The 21,356-nt window shown below is 42.5% G+C and overlaps 1 protein-coding gene across 1 annotated transcript in view; it reads left to right on the top strand.

The window, feature by feature from the left end:
* Positions 1 to 16,096: 16,096 nt before the first annotated feature.
* niban2a (niban apoptosis regulator 2a) overlaps positions 16,097 to 21,356 on the top strand; it is a 186,377-nt gene continuing 181,117 nt past the window's right edge. The window contains exon 1 of the mRNA XM_048559120.2: positions 16,097 to 16,326. Within this exon, the coding sequence (XP_048415077.2) occupies positions 16,272 to 16,326 (55 nt within the window). The 5' untranslated portion in view covers positions 16,097 to 16,271. The remainder of the gene's footprint in view (positions 16,327 to 21,356) is intronic.

Here is a 21,356-nt window from a genome sequence, read left to right as displayed (position 1 = left end):
CATAACCTTCATATAGAAGCAGCGCAATGCTAGCACTAAATATGAAATTAGCATCCAGTATTTCTTTAAATTCCTCAAGGGTGTACTGACTGTTAACTAGGTAGATACAGACAAGGAGCAAGAACAGAAGGTCAGCAGGTCCGGCAGCATCTGTGAAGAAAATATCACGTTTCAGATCCGGTGACCCTTCCTCAGAACAGAAACAGACCCCTTTCGACTTGACCAAGTTTAAACCACGAAAAGCTTACAGCTCCTGGCTCTACAAGTGTAAAATCTGACTCAATTTTAAATGATCAAGGTTTTATGATCTGACTTAACAAGGTGTAGAGCTGGATGAAAACAGCAGGCAAGGCAGCATCTTAGGAGCACAAAAGCTGACATTTTGGACCTGGACCCTTCATCAGAAAAGGGGGATGGGGAGAGAGTTCTGAAATAGAGATAGAGGGGGAGGCGAACCGAAGGTGAATAGAGCAGAAGATAGGTGGAGAGGAGAGTACGGGTGGGGAGGTAGGGAGGGGATAAGTCAGTCTGGGGAGGACAGACAGTTCATGGGGGCGGGGTGAGGCTAGCAGGTAGGAAATGGAGGTGGGGCTTGAGGTGGGAGGAGGGGAGAAGGGAGAAGAAGAGCCGGTTAGGGAGGCGGGGACGAGCTGGGCTGGTTTTAGGATGCGGTGGGGGGAGGGGGAGATTTTTGAAGCTTGTGAAATCCACATTGATGCCATTGGGCTGCAGGGTTCCCAAGCGAAATATGAGGTGCTGTTCCTGCAACCTTCGGGTGGCATCTTTGTGGCACTCAGGAGGCCCAGGATGGACACGTTGTCTGAGGAACGAGAGGGGAGTTGAAATGGCTCGCGACTGGGAGGTGCAGTTGTCGAGTGCAAACCAAGCATAGGCATTCCGCAAAGCAGTCCCCAAGCCTCCACTTCATTTCCCCGATGTAGAGGAGGCCACAACGGGTACAGCGGATGCAGTATACCACATTGGCAGATATGCAGGTGAACATCTGCTTGATCTGGAAAGCCTTCTTGGGGCCTGGGATAGGGGTGAGGGAGGAGGTGTGGGGGCAGGTGTAGCACTTCCTGCAGTTGCAGGGGAAGGTGCCGGGTGTGGTGGGGTTGGAGGGGAGTGTGGAGCAGACAAGGGAGTCACAGAGAGTGTGGTCCCTCCGGAAAACAGATAAGGGTGGGGAAGGGAAAATGTCGTTGGGAGTGGGGTCAGATTGCAGATGGCGGAAGTGTCGGAGGATGATGCGTTAGATCCAGAGGTTGGTGGGGTGGTATGTGAAGACGATGAGGATTCTGTTTTGGTTGTTATTGTGGGGATTGGGTGTGAGCGATGAGTTGAGGAAACATGTGAGACATGGTTGAGGGCATTATCAACCACTCGGGGGGGCAGTGGGAGTTGCGGTCCTTGAAAAATGAGGACATCTGAGATGTACAGGAATGGAATGCCTCATCCTGGGAGCAGATGCAGCGGAGGCGAAGGAATTGGGAATAGGAGATGGCATTTTTGCAGGAAGGTGGGCGGGAGGAGGTGAATTTTCAGTTGCTGTGGGAGTCAGTGGGCTTAAAATTTATATCGGTTTCTAGGTGGTTGCCGGAGATGGAGACAGAGCGGTCCAGGAAGGAGAGAGAGGTGTTAGAGATGGTCCAGGTGAACTTGAGGTTGGGGTGGAAGGTGTTGGTGAAGTGAATGAACTATTCAAGCTCCTCGTGGGAACACAAGGCAGCGTTGATACAGTCATCAATGTAACGGAGGAAGTGGTGGGTTTTGGGGCCTGTGTAGGTGTGGAAGAGGGACTGTTCCACATAACCTACAAAGAAGCAGGCATAGCTTGGGCCCATGCAAGTACCCATGGCCACCCCCTTTGTCTGTAGGAAGTGGGAGGAATTGAAAGAGAAGTTGTTGAGGGTGAGGACGAGTCAATTACCTAGAAACTGATATCCATTTCAAGCCCACCAACTTCCACAGCTACCTAGAATACACCTCCTCCCCCCATCTTTCTGCAAAAATGCCATCCCCGATTCCCAATTCCTTTGCCTCCGCAGCATCTGCTCCCAGGATGAGGCATTCGACATCCGTACATCTCAGATGTCCTCATTTTTCAAGGACAGCAACTTCCCCCTTCATTGGTCGAGAACGCCCTCGACCATGTCTCCCACATTTCCCACAACTCATCCCTCACACCCCCTCCCCGCAATAACAACCAAACCAGAATCCTCCTCCCTCTGGACAAACCTCAGGGGATCTCTCTCCAACTGCAACTCTCTTGTAATCTCTTCGGCCTTGAAACAGCTTTTGTCCTCCTGAGATGCTGCTTGGCCTGCTGTGTTCATCCAGCTCCACACTTTGTTATCTCAGATTCTCCAGCATCTGCAGTTCACATTATCTCTCTCTCAAATCAGAAGAATCCCCCTGGTCTTCACAAACCACTCCACCAACCTCTGGATCCAACACATCATCCTCTGACACTTCCGCCATCTGCAATCCAACCCCACCACCAACGACATTTTACCCTCCCCACCCTTATTTGTTTTCCAGAGGGACCACTCTCTCAAGACTGCCTTGTCTGCTCAACATTTCTCTCCAGCCCCACCACACCTGGCACATTTCCCTGCAACCACAGAAAGTGCTACACCTGCCCCCACACCATCTCCCTCAGCCCCATCCCAGGCCCCAAGAAGACTTTCCACATCAAGCAGATGTTCACCATCACATCTGCCAATGTGGTATACTGTATCCACTGTACCCAGTGTGGCCTCCTCTACATCGGGGAAACCAAGCGGAGGTTGGGAACTGCTTTGTGGAACACCTCAGCTCGGTTTGCACTAAACAGCTGCACCTCCCAGTCGTAAACCATTTCAACTCCCCCTCCCATTCCTCAGACAACACGTCCATCCTGGGCCTCCTGCAGTGTCACAACGATGCCACCCGAAGGTTGCAGGAACAGCAACTCATATTCCGCTTGGGAACCCTGCAGCCCAATGGTATCAATGTGGATTTCACAAGCTTCAAAATCTCCCCTCCCCCTACTGCATCCCAAAACCAGCCCAGCTTATCCCCGCATCACTAACCTGTCCTTCCTCTCACCGATCCCCTCCTCCCACCTCAAGCCACACCCCCATCTCCTACCTACTAACCTCACTCCGCCCCCTTGACCTGTCCGTCCTCCCCGGACTGACCTGTGTGCTCCCTACTTCCCCACCTACACTCACCTTTACTGGCTCCATCCCCGCCTCTTTGACCTGTCAGTCTCCTCTCCACTTATCTTCTCCTCTATCCATCTTCTATCCACCTCCCCCTCTCTCTCAATTAATTTCAAAACCCCATTCCCCTCCCCTGTTTCTGAAGGAGAGTCTAGGCCCAAAACGTCAGCCTTCCTGCTTGGCCTGCTGTGTTCATCCAGCTCTATACCTTTTTATCTCAGATTCTCCAGCATCTGTAGTTCCTGTTATCTTTTTGTTCTGACTATCCTTCTCTGTTACTGCATCTGTTACTGATTGTGTGCAGAAATTCATTCTGACATCCACCCTGCATTTTCTTCGAGTGCAGTCATTTTGATATTGTGGCTCAAACTGTCACATAGCCTCTATGATAACAAGGTGTGGAGCTAGATGAACACAGCAGGCCAAGCAGCATCTTAGGAGCACAAAAGCTGGCATTTTGGGCCTCGACCCTTATGCCCAAAACATCAGGTTTTCTGCTCCTAAGATGCTGCTTGGCCTGCTGTGTTCATCCAGCTCCACACTTTGTTATCTCAGATTCTCAAGCATCTGCAGTTCCCATTATCTCTGGTACATAGCCTCCATGAATGGCCTTATAATCGAGTGAAATGTGCATTTACATAGGACACAGGAGTGGAGTCCTAAATTGCTTTTCAGTGTTTCTCACAAACCCAATCAGAAAGAAGTGAAGGTTTTATGTATTTATGGGCTCTGAGCTGAAAATGCTGTCTGATGCACTGTAGAAGTGAACAAAAATTTCTGTCATTTAGAATACTAGACCAAAACCTCTAGATTTTTAACACAACTCTCAAAGCCAAAAAAACGACAGCGGGGCTATGTTCTGGAATACACAGTCACGGGATAGTTGTCTGGAACCAAGGTTCAGTTAGAAATCCTATTCATGTCTCCACTCAAAAGGAACGATGTACCAGATCTATGACAACAACTTCAGACACCTTGGACTCTTCAGAGGTACCAAGGCATTCAATTTCAATTCATATTAATTCACAGAAATACTGGACATTCCACTTAATCAAAACACATTTGCACCTACTCTAAACGATGAGGAAGCCAATTCACCACAAAGGGGGCACATGAAACACGATGGACAACACAGATTTGTGTTATGACAATGGAGCACACAGTCTGTATAACCTGTGGCCCTGATCTGGGGGTGAGAGAGAGAGAGCCTTGCCGCTGTGAACAGAAGACGGATCCCAGTCTTGTATCTGCACAGCTATCTCCCTGACACCGACCCACACAGGACTGTCCCATACCAGGGGAACCAACAGCAACCAGCCAGATCTGACGACTGATCTCCAAAAACCACCAACACAACTCACAACGCCTCAGGAACATCCTCTGGTAAAAACCAGCTCATAAAACCTCCACAAAGTAAGAAAACCCAAGTTCTCAAACCAGACTGAAGGCCTACACAGTCAGAAGTCTTCAGTGAAGCACCGGCTACAGCAAGTGGGAATGACCAGCTGTGTTTCAAACTCATGTTTATCCCCAGTGGTGAGCCTATTTCCTCAAGACCCAAAGTATCCAAGCTAGCTAGAATGGAGTGGAAGGTGGGTTGGTGACAGTGGCAGAAACCCAAGGTCAAAAAGTCTGATTAAAATGTCTGTGTTTGAAACTACTGTTTAATTTCTCATCATAATTAGTCTGTGTTAAGTTAGGAACTGATAGTGTCAGTTTCACTGTTTTGCATTTGCCTTTTTACCTCTGGTATTTTATTCACCTTCGAATTATTTTCCTGTTCATTACTTTTGCCTTTTTATTTCTTGTGATATACTAACCTTTGAATTTAGTAAATGCAAAGATTCTTTGCCCTGAAACACCTGTCTACTGCCTTCTTCACTTCACATTTCTAAATTAAGTCCCGTGTCAGAATCAGGGAACTGGCTGTGATACGAACCACCTAAAAATCAGTAGATTACTGATCATAAACCAGACACCCTACAGCACTGATCTTCATGTCCAAGATCCCTAAAAGCAGTCTCAGCAGCAGCAATAGAGGGTTGGAGTTTAATGCCCCTGGAAGGCATAAAAACATGTGCCATGAAAGCAGCACCATGCCCATCACCTACTCACTGCAGAACTAACAAAACCAAAGCATCTCATTGTGCAGAGTTTGTGTCTCTACCTCTGGACCAAATCATCCCAGCTCAGGGTGTGGTTGTGACAGAGGTGTAACCTATAACACTCAGACAGCTTTTAGTTAAAAAGGAGAACAAGTAATCCAAACTGAGGCAAAAGGGATTCAACCACCACTGGGACTATCTAAGAATTTGGATTCAGCTCTCAAACATCCATAAGGAAAATAATAGTCACCACCAGTAAGAGTGACCATGGTAGGTCGGTAGTTGGATTGCTGTTAAAAACCCAGATGGTTCGTTGATGTTTTTCCTGGATGTGGAGGTGCTGGTGTTGGACTGGTTGGACAAGGTCAGAAATCATATGACACCAGGTTATAGTCCAACAGGTTTAGTTGAAAACACAAGCTTTTGGAGTGAGGCTCCAAAAGCTTGTGTTTTCAGATAAACCTGTTAGACTATAACCTGGTGTTGTGTGCTTTCTGGAAGAAAACATTTCTTCCCCTATGTGACCACACCAATATCCTTGACTCTAAACAGCTCTTTGAAGGAGCTCATGAGCCTTTCATTTTGTCCAAATAACATGGACAATTAGTGATAGACGATCAATATTAGCCTTGCGAGAAACAGCCATATCCCAAAGTTCAATATAATAGCAGATGTCTTGAAGAGAGATATCTGTGTCCAGTGCCACACGTAATGCTCCAGCTATGAAGAAAGTACTTTATGGTGAACTTCTCCCGTCTTCCAGCTTGACATCAGCCACAGTAAAACCATCATATGTGATTCACAACAGAAACATTACACACAGGATTTTGCTTCCAGCCCATTTCCAGTTACTCACTGAAGGTTGAAAAGATACATAACCATGATCTATGAACTTCCAAATCATTACCTATTTCTCACTAAGAATATTTACATCCACCTCTAGAATACTACCCATTGATGGCCAAATTTTTAATCACTCCAAGTTCTTCACCTCTGGATGGTGATCTTTTACAAAGTCCCTCTCATTCAAAACACCGAGACCCATACTCATCTATGAATTCTGTCATTGCTGTCTTCACTAGTTCTCCTTAGCAGTTCTCCATCACTGTACCACCCACCGCTCCCCCCCCTCTACATCACCACTCCCCCCACCACCCATTTCCTATGCTGCCACCATTACCAATCTAATCATTTTGGAATCACCGTTCATATTTACAAATACATTCCTGGCTTCACCTCATCTTCCCTGCGCAATCTCTTTTATAACTCATCTCCCGCTTTTACTCTTCCTAAACTGACTATGCATCCATTTCCCCCTTTTCAACAATCGGTGGCAAGATATTAAATCATCATGTTTCTACGTTCTGAAATTCACTTGCCAAACTTCATGACATTGGCGCATCTATCCTCATTGCACGTCAACTAGTATCAAAAGGATTGCAGCAGTTCAAGAGGTTCCTCACCATCACCTTCTCAAAGGAAACTAGAGATGGGTAATAAATGCAGTCACAGCCAGTGATGTCCATAGCCTGTGGGTGAATACAAAGAAAATCTCAAAAGCTACAGAAAATTTTTTCGCAGATATGTGTGTTTTGTTGATACCAAACTTGAATATGTAGAGAAACATTTAGGATGATAACGAACAACTACAACACAATATAGATAGGTCACCACAATAGGCAGACAAGTGGCAGTTGAAACGAAAATCAGAAAAATGTGAAGTAATGCATTTGGCTTAATCATGGAGTCCCTACAGTGTGGAAGCAGGCCATTTGGCCCAAACAGTCAACACTGCCCTCCAAAGAACATCTCACCACAACCCACATCCCCATACCCCATAATCCTATATTTCCCATGGCTAATCTACATAGCCTGCACACTCTTGGACACTGGGAGGAAACCAGATCACCCAAAGGGTCCCATGCAGACACAGGGAGAATGTGTAAACTCCACACAGACACACATCAGAGGGTGGAGTCAAACCCAGGCCCCTGGCATTATGAAACAGCGATGCTAATCACTGATCAATCATGCTGCCCAGAAGGGATAGGAAGAGTATGTATAAATTTAATGGCAAAGTTTCAAAGAGGGTGCAGAATCACAGGGATCCAGGTGATCATATACATCAATCTTTGAAGGTGGCAAGACATATTGAGTTGGCAAAGCTCATGGGATCCTAAACTTTACAAATAGAAGTAATGAGTATATAAGTAGCTATGTTATGCTGGATCTTTAAAAAGTTCTGGATAGATCATAGCTGGCATACTGTATCCAGTCCTAGCCATCACATTTTATGTAGGATATAAAGATCCTTTGAGAATGTGGAGAGAAGATTTACAGCACTGGTTCAGGTATGAGGGGTTTTAGTTACAAGATTAAATTGGTGATTTCAGTGAAGCAAAAGTGATAAAAAGTTTTTTTTTTGGTAGCAGTGCATAATGGTTGCATATAGTTCAACTGAGATGATCAGGGGACCCAGACTTAAGGTCCAAGGACACATTACGGGGGAAAGTGAAGACAGATACTGTTACGCATTGAGTGTTAATGACCTACAATTTGCTGCCCACACAACTAATGGAAATGAAAATGGAAATGGTCAATGATTTGTAAAGGAAGTTGGATGAACTTTTTAAGTAAATAAATAATGTAACAAATTAATTGGGCAATGGGGATACAGCAGGGAAAACGGGAATTACTGTATTGCTGTATAGGGCGTGGCATGGATGCAAAAAATGGGCTGAATGGCTTTCATTTGTGTTTCAATACTTTCTATGACTTAAAACCCTTCAAGAAAATCGTCATAAATAACAAGATGTGGAGCTGGATGAACACAGCAGGCCAAGCAGCATCAGAGGAGCAGGAAAGCTAATGTTTTGGGCCTAGACCCTTCTTCAGAAAATTCTCCAGCATCTGCAGTTCCTACTATCCAAGGAAATCATCAGTTGTGTCTCCTTACTTTAGCTCAATTATTTTGCCAGGGAATAAAAGTGAAATCAAGACTGAACATTTCTGCTCATACAGATTGCGGTTACAGTCTGGAGTGTAAATTATCAGAGCCAGTCATTGAATTATAATATCTTTGTCAAGGCTTTGAAGCATTTTCATACTTGCATTGTCACTGCATCCCTGTTTCGGGAATGTAATATGCTGCTCTCCCATTTTTCCACATGACCTTTTGGGAGCTTTTAACTCTATATGAATGTTTTGTGTTTTATATGGTGACCTACATAGGGAGAGCACATAATGCGAGCTTCCCAATGTTCCACCAACGAAACCAACCCTTTTAGTCTCTACTCAGAATTGTAGATTTCTATTGTGAGGGATCAAGGATGCAGTCAGTTCCTGCAGCCAAGGTGCAACTGGCAGAGACAACTCTGGATATCTTCAGCTAAATGCACTTCTCCAGGGTCAAACGTATTTAACATCCCATTGATCATATTCCTGCACGCCCTTCAGCTCAGAAATGCTAACAAAATGCCGGTTAGAATTAGCATTGAGTTCTAGGATTTGCATTACTTTTAGCAACAATATCAAAATCGTACCAATCCCTCCCATGCAATATGTAGCTGAGACATAGAAGTCAATCAAGGCTAAGATTCATTCGACCTTCAATTAGTGTGACATTATTCAATCTTAGGTCAGGTAAATTGGGAGTACGTTTGATATTTTCACTCTGGGACCCTGATTAAAACATTGAAGGATAATTTCAGACAGTTGAAACTTGGGACAGTGAAGAGGGGCCTGCAGTTTTGTGCGATGAATGAAGTAACATAATCATTGTTCTTGTTCATCTGTGTGTATAAGATTAACTCTATTATTCTCTTGTGATCTAACAGCATTTGTAATTTTATATGAACTTGCTAAAGTCTTGTAAATTCCCTGTTATGCCACACAGAGGCAGTAGCATCCCAGAAGTACTCATTGTGATTTTAGCCAATTTACCTTGAAAAGTTGCCAAAAAATCTGCTTTTAAAAGCCAATATTCTGAAAATGTAGTAAAAATTTTCTGTTTTGATCTAAACAAGAAATAAAGCCAAGGATAAACAAAACAAAACTGCAAAGTCGTTTCCTCTTACAATGTAAATCTGAATCAGTTACAGTTTAAAAAACTTGAATGATTTTAGAATTTGAACCTCAAGACTTTAATACCTTCTTCCAGTGAAGCAGTGATGTAGCAATAATGTCACTGGACTAGTATTTCAGAACATCAAGTTCATGTTTAGAGAACTCTGGTTTGAATGCAGATGGCAAAATTTGAATTCAATACAACTCTGGAATAAAAAGTTAGCTCAATAATGGGCACTGATGATTGTTGTAAAGAAAGGCACCTAAACTCCCCTTAGGGAAGAAGACCTGCCATCCTTATCCAGTCTGGCCTACATGTGATTCCAAAACCAACAGCAACGTTGACTCTTAACTGCCCTCAGGGCAATCAGAGATGGTCAGGAAATGCTGGCCTAGCCAATGATGTCTACATCCTCTCAACAATTTTTATTTTAAAATTAATGCTCAATAGAACCATGCTGTGGGTTTACAGTGGAGTGCACTAATTAACTTCACTGGCCATTTATAGGCTCAAAATCGTTCACTTGAGAAGTAACTTCTGTTTCTCCAGTCGTCATCATAAGAAGACAGCCCTAGCCACCAGCTGTTTGATGGGCAGCCAAGGAACAAAAATAAGACAAGGCATTACTTTCAGGAGAATACTTGCCTGAATGAGTGACAGCTCCAACAACACCCCGGAAGCTCACTGCCGTCCAGGGTAAAGCAGCCCAATTGGTCATCACCATCAGCAACATTCACTCTCTTCACCACCATTGTGTAGTGGCAACAGTATGAACCATGTACTAAGTGTATCTTCAAGTGTGGACTTGTTGAGCTGAACAGCCTGTTTCCATGCTGTAGAGATTCTATCAAAATGCACCATCATCCATCATCTTGTAGGACAGGGACGGCAGATGCATGAGAAGGTGACCATTTACAAGTCAGATTTCACCCTGATTTGGACTTGGAAAGCCATTCCTTCACTGTCCCCAGGACAATGTCCTGGAATTCCCTTCCACCAGTACAGTGCCGTACCTAAACCATTTATCCCCTGAAGACTGCTCTGCCATTTGTTAAGTTCATGCTAATCTGATTGTGGCTTCACTTCAATTTGAGACACCATTCAACAATTCTGAGGTTAATCACTCCCAGCAGGGCTCAGCACTGGCTCCTGCTGCACTCTGCCTCCACTTAAAAAGTGTGAGTTAGCTTTCAGTCATAACTTTTTCAAATATGATCTCTTCCCCCACCAACTACCCCCCAACCCCGACCTCACTCAAGTGCCCAGTTAATCAACAATGTTGTATGTACTGGCTCGATGCTGAAACCATTTAAAGCAGCAAGCAGCATGAAGTTGGCAGTTAGTGGGCACGGATTAATTGAACTTTATGATCTCCATGCTCATCTCGGAGGTTTTATCAAAGTTAACTCTCAGCACGTTTTGCAATGTGAATCTGAACAGGACTATGTCTACCCTGCTGTGAAATATTTGTGAAGCAACGTGGAGAGGAAAGGCAAGGTCAAGTAACCTGTTAGCAGAGATGGTGCTACCACACGAGTTCTAACAAAAAGAAGGGAGTATAAATAGATAAAGAACAACTTACATAATATTTTCATGGTTTAGACTCAATTAGCAGGACAATTAGTGAAGGACAATTTCATTGATTCAGAGAAAGTAGGAACTGCAGATGTTGGAGAATCTGAGATGACAAGGTGTAGAGCTGGATGAACACAACAGGCCAAGCAGCAACAGAGGAGCAGGAAGGCTGATGTTTTGGGCCTAGAAAAATTTTCTGAAGATGGGTCTAGGCCCGAAGCGCCCGATGCTTTATTCTTAGAACTACCTGAGTCAGACTGATCTACTCGTTAATGCCAATTCAGTTCAAGTTAGAATCCCTGGATTTGGGACCTGTAATTGGTTTCAGAACAGTGAGGAAATACTTCACTGCAGTATGCTCAAATAATCATAATGAGATAATTACAGGATATCAACCAGGGAATAGACTAGATAAAAGTAGCTTTCTCACATACATGGTGAAAACAGCTTGGACTTGACTGCACAAATTCTCTACTGCCGCCAGGAATTCTCTGCTGACATATTGACAACCCTAAGGAACTTAATGCTGCCCGAGTTGTTATTTCAGATGTTATACCGGCCACAGAGCAGCCCATTGAAATTCAGTTTGTGTTTTGTGTGAGGTTTGACATTCACATCCATAAAAGTTTTGCAGTGGGCACAGTAATGTGATCACTTTGCCAAATACATTCTTGTGCACATCCCTATTTACACATGTGTTGGAATGCCTAGAGGATCATAATCAAGATGTGAGGTTTCCTGGTCATTAAACAAAGGTCCTCAACATATAATCGTACAGCCAGAGCTTTAAACTGCTTTTCTTTCTTGTCTTTTCTTTCTTTCTTTCTTTCTTTCTTTCTTGTGACTGGGTCAGAATCCTTGAGGATTCCATAGGATCATGAGAGAATCACTATTGCTAGAAAGAATGTCAGAGTATACTATCCATTCAGAACAAATAAAGATAGGCAGTAAATGAAACTTTATTGGCATCAACCAGGCCTTGAAAACAAATGCAAAAGAAATCAGGAACCACTGAAATCCCACTGGTTATATCTATGCAATGCAAATGTCTCAATTAATATTTTTGCATAAGTTGTTGTTATGTTCCAAATCTGCCATAAGACCATAAAGACAGAAGAAATAGGAACAGTAACAGGTCTGTCAGTTCCTCAAGCCTGCTGTTCATTGGATCATTGCTGATCTAATATTCCTCATATCACTTTGCTGCCCTTTTTCCATAACCTTTGATTCTCCTGCTGATCATGAATCAATCTATCCCAGCCTTAAATTTATATAATGGCTCAGCCCCCACCGCTCTCTGTGGCAAGGAGTTCCAAAGACTTCTTTTCTACTAATCCCATTTTCAGCCTTTCTAATCAGCTTCCCATTAGTAGTTATCCTGCACCTAATGTAACTTCACTGTATCCAAACCACAGCTGCTCTAAATTTATCCTGTACAAACTCTGCTTGCTTATTGCCGCTCTACTTGCTGACTTAAATTGGATTACAGTCTCTCAATGGCTCAAGTTTAAAATTCTTATTGTTATGATCCCAGCTGATGGTAACAGTAGACAGGTCAGATCTCATTTGTAAGCCTGGCTTGATAGATCATAAGTTTGCAGTTTTGTTTCCATGATGGTCAGTCATTGAACATACTGAACATAAGATTGCCAATGTTCTTTTAACAAAATAACACAACTTTATTACACAAAAACATTGAGAAAAATCTTCACATGTGTCAAATTGAAAGATTCAAACTTATTCCCTGCAACACCCTTTGCAGTCACTCAATCCCAGTATTATTCCTATCTTAACTTTGTGATTTCTTAAGGCTCTTTCCAAGTCTTCTCCTTGGACTGCTGCAGCTGTTCAAGAGTTTCTTTAAGGATTAATAGCTTAAATACTTCTTTTCAACTCGAACAACTTGGATACTTATTTCTAAATCTGATGACCTAAAGATTCTACCAACTCCCAAAGCCTGCAGACTTGGACTCATAGAATTATAGGGTTATACAACACAGAAACAGACACTTCATTCCAACTCATCCATGCTGACCAGATATCTTGAACTGATCTAGTCCTATTTGCTAGCATTTGGTGCATGTCCCTCCAAACCGTTCCTATTCATGTACCCATCCAGATGGCTTTCAAATGTTGTAATTGCACCAGCCTCCACCACCTCCTCTGGCAGCTCGATTGATATACGTATAACCTTCTGCAACTCTACCAACTAAAAGTTCTGCTCTGCTGCTTGGATAACTTCTTTTTTTACGAACTCACCTGCGTAATGGCCCAAGACCAGCTGTTTATCTTCATAAAACTCAACTTTGTAAATATTCTTCAATTCACTACCTAAGTAGCTAATTGAGTTCTGTAGCTTAGGTTGCATGCATTCTTGGTAAAACCTATTTTTAGTTCATGGCTCAAAATTACTTTCAGGCCTTTGTCTATTAAAAAATGCTCTCATGGAATTAAAAACTAAAATTTATTTTCTTCCACTTGTCAATTCAAATTCCCAAATAATAACCATATACTGCATACTTACATCACATAGCTTCCACAAAGGTAGCAGGGCAGATAGATAAGGTGATTTTTAAAAAAAGGGAGGCTTGACTTTATTCGCTAAACCACAGAATAAAAGAGCTGGGAGCTTATGCCGGATTTGCGAAAGCCACTGGTTAGGTGCTTACCAGACTACCACGTGCAGTTCTAGTCATTAATTTATAGGAAGGGTGTGACTGCACTAAAACTAATGCAAAGGAAATTAACCAGGATTCTACCCAGTCTAAAGGGTCTGAGCCATGAGGTGGGGTGGATAGAGTGTATAGAAATGAATGTTTCCATTAGTAGAGTGGACAATAACCAGGGGCATAGATTTAAGGTTGAAGGTAGAAAACTAAGAGGAAAGGTGAAGAGAATTTATTTCACCCACAGGGTAGTGAGAGTGAGGAACTCACTACCTGAAGGATAGTTGAGTCACTTGCATTGCCATAACCTCCAGGACTGTGGGCAAAGAGCTGGAAAATGAGGTTAGTGTGGCTAGGTCTTTGTTGACCGGTCCAGGCATGATGGGCTGAATGGACTCCTTCTGTGCTGTAAGTGTCTATAATCAGTCAGCTTTAATTGCTTCATGTCATTAAATTCCCTATTAGTATATTGTTATCGAGTGCTATAAAGCTCCACACTTTTCTACGGTCTTTAAGCTTCTCTTTAAAACTTCTTTGGTTTTCCATTAATTTTTGTCTGAATATTGCTTAGCATGAGATATTGTATCAAAGTGTTATTAAATAATAGTGATAACATTAATAATAACTATCTGCAGATTAGTTGATATTGCAATTCTGATTTCAAATGTATGTGCAGAAGCAATGACCTTCATGTTAATGAGAGGTTTTGCCCTACTGTACTGAATTACAGGATTGAGACTCATTGCTTCTTGTCTGTTGTTCTAGATATAAAAATTATGGTAATTCAGTATTCACACCACACCCATCCCAGATTTCACTGTGATTACATTGATGTCATGGTAATGAAATTGTGCTGAAAAGTGAAACAGTTGACACGGCTTCTAATTTTACCTAATGCTATCAATTTAAATACAGACTGTGACAAGCACATGGTAGGAATGTCATCTTCCCATTCAGCCATTGGGTTAATTTCCTTCTGTGATCTCTGTGTTCAATTACAATGACGGCTCACCTAATAGAGGAGCAGATGTTGTTGAGCAAACGGGAGAACAGGTTAGGTATCCTTGTGCTTCACATAAAAACAAGAACAGATTGTGCTATGAATAATAGTTATACATGTCACATTTTGTCAATAGCATTCAGAGCATATATTGTCTCACTTTCAAGAGATATGAGTGTCACTGGTAAAGATTAGCAATTATTGTCCATCCCTTAAACTGACTAGCTTGTTAGGTCATCTTGATAAATTCACTCACAGAATGTGGATGTTGCTTACTGGGCCAGAATTTCTTGTCCATCCTTAGTTGCCTTTGAGAAGGTGGTGGCAAGTTGTCTTCTTGAACTGCTGTGATCCATTTGTTTTAGGGACACCCATACTGTAGTTAGGGAGGGAGTTCCAGGATTTTGACCCAGTGACAGTGAAGGAATGATGATATATTCCCAAGTCAGGAGGGTGAGTGGCTTGGAACAAACTTGCAGGTATGGATGTTCCCATGTAATTGCTCCCTTTGTTCTTCAAGGTGGCTATGGGTTTGGAAGATGCTGTCTAAGGAGCCTTAATGAATCTCTGCAGTATACTGCTGTTGCTGAACATCGGTGGTGTCGGCAGTGGGAGGTTGTGGATGTGCTGGATGGTGACAAGCCTTTGGCTGTTGCTAGAGCTGCATTCATCCAGGCATGTGAAGAGTATTCCATTCATCACATTCCTAACAGTGGACAGGCTTTACAGAGTCAGTGATTTGCTTGAGGCAGGATTCTTAGCCTATGACCTGCTCCTGGAGCCACAGAATTTGTATGGCTAGGCCAGTTTCTGGTCCATGTCAGCCCCCAGGATGATGATAGTGAGAGATTCAGTGATGGTAACGCCACCATGTCAAGGGGAGATGGATCTCTCTTATTGGAGATGACTATTGCCCAGCATGAATGTCACTTGTCTCTCGTTGGCTCAAGCCTGGATATTGTCTATATCTTGCTGCATTTGGACATGGAGTGTTTTCAGAGAGGGATTAAGAGTCAACCGGATTGTTGTGTGTCTAAGCTCAGATAACAGATCCCTTCTGGGGAAGGAATTAGGCTATTCTATCCATCGCATCCGATACTGCATGCTTCAACTAGTATCTACCCCAAACCATTTTTCCGTAATATTGCCACATCCCTTGCTATCCGATCTGGAAATCTATCAATTTCAGTCTAGAATATCCTAAATACTGAGGTTCCCCGGCCCTCTGGGGGAGAGAATTGCAAAGGATAAAAAATAGACTGGACTTCCTACCATTGAGTCTAATCCTTGTTTTTCTAAAGCTGTTTATTCGTTTTGCTTTCTTTTAAAAGCGACTGAAGGGCGTACGTCGTGCGACCGACATTGCAATTCAGTTCAAAAATAGGGTAATGAGCTGTAGTTTTAGCAAGTTTAAGGTAATAGCGCATGTGCCATTTTTAAACCCCACCCCTAGCAGAGGGGAGGGCTGTGGGGAGACCCAGATGAAAACTTGTTGAACCGGGAATAGGGAGGGGTGTGTCCACCGGGGAGTGAAGTGTTTGGAGAAGCTTTTCCCTGCGACTGAGCACAGACCTCTCAACCCACGCCTCTCTGGGAAACCTTTGTACCTGTGTTGGGTGGAGGGATTCAGTGTTGTGCGGAGAGTGGGGCGCAATGGGAGATGTGATTTCAACTCACCTTGATGAGAACCGGCGACAGTTTATCACAGGTACGGGGGAAACAAAGCGGCCCTTTCTGGCGTAGGGTCAGAGATTTGTCTGCCTCGCATTGGGCTTTTCCTTCCAGATTTGTCAAACTTCACGTAAAGATTTGCATCGAGTCGATCGCCTTGTCGCTGCGAAACTTTTGTGCGGAGAGAATTTTGTTCTTAAATGCTCTGTCAGTTTCTTGATGGTAACTGACTTGGAACAGGCAGCATTCTGAAGGGCTCAGTGCTGTTCTCTGGGGAAGCTCTGCTATAGGCTGCTGGCCCGAGAAGCTGAGCTGTGGTCTCTCTCCCTTCCCCTGATCCACAAGGTCTCTTCATGTTTCTACATGGACCACACAGGCGAGAAAGACCAGTAGCCGCAACCCGAGGCTGGGTTTCTGTTCTATCTTATCAGGGATGTTTTGTTATGGGCAGGGAGAGAGGTCCCTTTGTAACTTTTTTTTTTAACGTGTACAATGAAAGGGTGGGATGTGCTTTGTATACAGGGAATACATTTTGACGTTGCTTTATAGAGCCTGTGAGTTCGTATCTTTATAACTTCTATATTAGCAACTCCAGCCTATTACAGCTAGTGAACTACACGTGGGAGGAATCCGATAGCAACCGTTTCTAATTAAACAACAAATACATTCTGCAATAACAAGATGTAGAGTTGGGTGAACACAAGCTGGAAAGCTGACGTTTCGGGTCTGGACCCTTCAGAAAAAAAAATATACGTTCTGCATCTCCTTCTCTGCCTCCTGAGGCAGCTAGTTAGACTGGGTTCCACCCAAACGTTAACTTGTTTATTTGGGACTTCAGGATATCCTGAGACAGCAATGCAGACTGGTGAATTGAGTCAAAGGTGGTGTAGGCTTTACAGAAGTTTAGAAATGTTTCATCTCCAGCATGAGAAGAGGTTTCCAAGCACCCAGGTAATGTAGTTGAAGGTTTGTACTGTTGCTGGTAGACTGTTGGTGGGGGGGTGGGGTTTGGTTGTGGGTGAAGGTATTATGGAAACCAGCAGTAGCTCTTCCATGGACACAGACCTCAGGAGGTTGTAGTGTTAGCCTTTTGTGCGCAAGGCACTGGTAAAACCTCTCTGTATAGAGGAAATGGGAGTCCATGAGAATGATGAGCAGGAGTAGTCAAGAAATAAAATTTTTCAGCCGCACCCATGTCTTGCCCAAAGTTCTGTGTGTTAAGTTTTTTTTCATGCAGGGTGGAGTACGGGAGCACTGTTGGAGACTGAAGTTTAGAAAAACAAAAGCTTGAATGAGGGCATCGTGGTTTTAATGTTACTGTTAGTATTTCAGTAAAGTGAGCACCTGTTTGTGTTTTAAGCCTGAATGAAAGCTCCTTGATTACAGCAGACAGAAGTCCAGTCTGTCTTTCTGCTCATGAGTTTTCTTTTCATGAGAAATTGATGAGAAATGGTGGAGTGGCTGAGTGCTGACTTTCCATTCATTGTGACTTTCCTAGCTTGAGTCACTGGTATTTGAGTGACTAACTTGGCAGAAAGCCTTGGTTTAAATTAAAACAGTCCTCGTCTGTATCACTTAGGGCTAATGTTTCCCCACAACTTATAGTGGATTCTGTTTTGTGGCTCTCCAGTCTGAATTCAACCTATTCAACCAGCAGCATTGAACTTGGGCAAAAACAATATTGGCCTGTGTGGATGGGTGAGAGCTGGACTTGGCCGCTGACAAAACAAATGACAGCCTGTCTGTTTGCTGTTGACTGTTTTCTCTTCACTCATGCAGAAAGATGCTGCCAGCTTGTCAATGTTGCAGTGTGGCTTAGAGCATAAGAACTGCAACTGAGCTGCAGTAAGCATTGAGCTATCACTCGTCTGTGCATTTTCTCAGAAGTGGCAGTAACTGTTTTGGTTTAGGGAAGATTCATCTCTGATATGTTTGGCATCAGGAATATGTCAAAACATTACTTCAGGTGCAAAGACGGGGTTAGGAAATGATTAAATATCATCAATTGAAGAAGTAGTAGTGGTACTGAAGATCTCACATGAGTAATCTAAGATTTAGGCTTCAGAACCCACCCCTGCTTAAAATAGGCAGCTGACCATTTGTATGTAACTTAAGGAGTATAAGGTTTAGTAGGTTAGGTATGATGCATTACCTAAATAAGAGGGGGGGGAAAAAAAGTGCCACGACAGTTAAGGTTGGTTCACTTAGTCGGGGGAGCCACACCAGCGTTGTCATTGTGTGAATTGATCTCGGTTGTGAAGACATCCTGCTGCTTTTTAGCCAGTCTGTTAAGAAATTCTTCTGTGTTGCCTTCACATCGAAGATGGACAATTGTTAACAAGCACCACCACCTGAAGAAGCTCCTACCTCATACCATCAATTTGTTAATTTACTTGAATTCTAAAGGCTGGTAGTTTCTGTTGTGTTAATCATTTGTATGAATCTTTCTAACCGATGAGCACAAGACAGATCCCAAACAGTTGCCACAGTCACTTTCTCTGATCATCTCCCTTTTGGAGCAACTTTTGATTTTTTTTGGTTTCTCCAAATACTTCTATGGCAAAGAGGTTCTAGACAATTCCTTGACTTCCATTGGGGAATGTAGTACCTCTTGATACTGAATGTAATCTTTGTTAGCATTACCTCCAGCTTACATTGCAGAGAGGGGGGTGGGGAAAAAAATCAATGCAGTATGAGCTATATTTATGAAACAGTCACACTGGACAGAATATACTAGTTTGAGAGCTGTAATTTCTTACAATGCTATGCTTTCAGTTGGGTACTTGTTAATGCTAATGATATGAAGTAATAGATTGCTTTCAGCATAAATGGTGGCTGAGTAAAGATTGGGCATCTTAGTTAGTAACAGCCTTTTTATAATTTGACATCAGTGCCCCTGTACAGATTGCAATGATTCAAGGTGGCACCTCATCATGATGTCCACATCAGGTAACTAAGGCTTGATAATAAATAACTTTACCAGATATGCTGTGATAGTCCATGAATTAAGAATGAATGAATAACTGGGAAAAATCACATCTTCTGCACTACTGAAGCTTGATTCATAACTGATTTGAAAAAAGTTCTTAGTGCCTATATTAATAGCATGGGGAAACTGAGATAATGATAGCATCCACACAATTGTAGTGGCGGCCTTGACTGGATATTTTAAGTTGATACTTGACCTTGATATCGTGAATAATTACATTGGTTGAAAAGAACTCATTTAGATAAATGAACCTGGCTTGAAGTGCAATAATGTTTCTGTGAATTTGCTACATATCCTAATCTCTGGAACTTTTGGTTGTTCTTTAATGACAAGATTTTGCAGGTACAATGCATAATATTTGCAATGTATTCAATGAAAAGTGCATTTTGGGGTACAGTAGTTTGAAACAGGAACTGGGTTCTATTGCTTTAGTCTCTTTTTTAATTTAACTGCATAATTGTTAAAATAGTATTTAGCTTTATTTCACAGAATATATAGCCAATCTGCATAATTCACAATGGTACCTTTTTTCACCTAATGCATTAGGCTGTATTTGCAGTCTGTTATAGATTTTTTTAAAAGGTGAAAAGCACTTGTCTCTTATTGTTGTTATTTCCTGCTCTTGTGATGATCTCTTAGACAGTTTGGCTTAAGACCATAAGCCTATGAGGAACTCTTGTCGATGAAAGAAGAATGAGTGACCAACACCCTGTGCTCCACAGCCAGAGATACTTACTGAATGAAGTATTGTCTGGACTTGTACATTCCATCATGGATTTTTTGACGTTGAAATTCCATTGTGTTGTAACAAGAAATGGGTTCAATTTAAACAAGTTAGACCATGTATGCATCACACATTGCAATCATGTCACCTCTTGACCTCTTCAGGAAGCACAGCCACTGTACTTCAGTGGCTCTGGCTTTGATTTCTGTATGGGGTTTTATCCCAGCTACCATGCTGCTGGACTGACTGACTGCTGCTCTAAGTAACATGTTGTGCATTGCAAGTTATACAAAAAAAGCCTGTTGAATAGTTGGTACTTGAGCTGCCATCAAGAAAGAATGATTTACTTTTAGAACAGAAATGTTCTCAGGCTGGTAATACTCCTGTGCGCAGAATCTGTGTTTCTAAAAAAAATAGCATTCCACAGCTCTGACTGTGGTTTGTTTTCTTTGGACCCTTTCTTTGTGGTTTAATGAATTCTTGAACAGAAATTCAGGCCCATCTGGCATTGCAACGAGTCATCAGTTTAAATGTCTGATTCAAGACTAGGTCTTGTGTGTACCAACCAAGTTCTTTCAGTAAGATGTTATATGGCGATAAACGTGTGCCTTTTAGTCGGGTGACTAGGACTTTCAAAGGACTGCAGTCTGTTTCAAGCTGCTTCACGTTTTGAGTACAGAGACACAACATGAGACTGTTTTAAATGGTCAAACTGCAGATAAGCTGTTGAATAATTTCTGATTCTAAAAGATATTAACTGCAAACTGTGCTATTGAACCTTGATTTAAGTATTATGTTAGTCAGTACAAATGTGGGTGATGTATCCCTGAAACTGAATCAGGCTATGAACTGGTAGTTTTTCCTCTTTTTTTTTGAAGCAGTGAAACTATCCACCCAGTAATCTGTTGTGGTTTCTCAAAACATCTTGACTAGAAGCTGCATGATATGGCCTATGGTTAAAAATATTTCCATAGACTGGTCCTTTTAAAGATCAAATGAAAAGCTGGAATTCATGAAGATTTACATGCTGGATGATTTTTGAGGATTTAGAATCTGTGTGGGGAATAGGGCAGAGTAAACCTATATGATTTTAGCTGTGACTTGCACTGAATCTCCACCCTAGATTCTGTTATGATCCTATTACAGTAAGTGTGTCCAATTTTAAGTTCTATTTCGTAAGCTGTTTTTGTGACAGAACACACTTCTAGAGAATCCTTTATGCCTAATGAAAATTACTTCTGTGAAAATACCTAAAATTCTCAGGCAGGAGAGATTGGTAACTGACACTAATCTGAGTTTTATGTAGGGGCGTGGGAGAAGACAGGCACAATGGTTTGCTTTGGGAAAGTAAGCG

The sequence above is a fragment of the Stegostoma tigrinum genome, chromosome 29 (genome assembly GCF_030684315.1).
Source record: "Stegostoma tigrinum isolate sSteTig4 chromosome 29, sSteTig4.hap1, whole genome shotgun sequence".
NCBI classification, from domain to species: Eukaryota; Metazoa; Chordata; class Chondrichthyes; order Orectolobiformes; family Stegostomatidae; genus Stegostoma; species Stegostoma tigrinum.
Note: the sequence above shows the minus strand (reverse complement) of the source record. Positions and strands in the feature narration are given on the sequence as shown.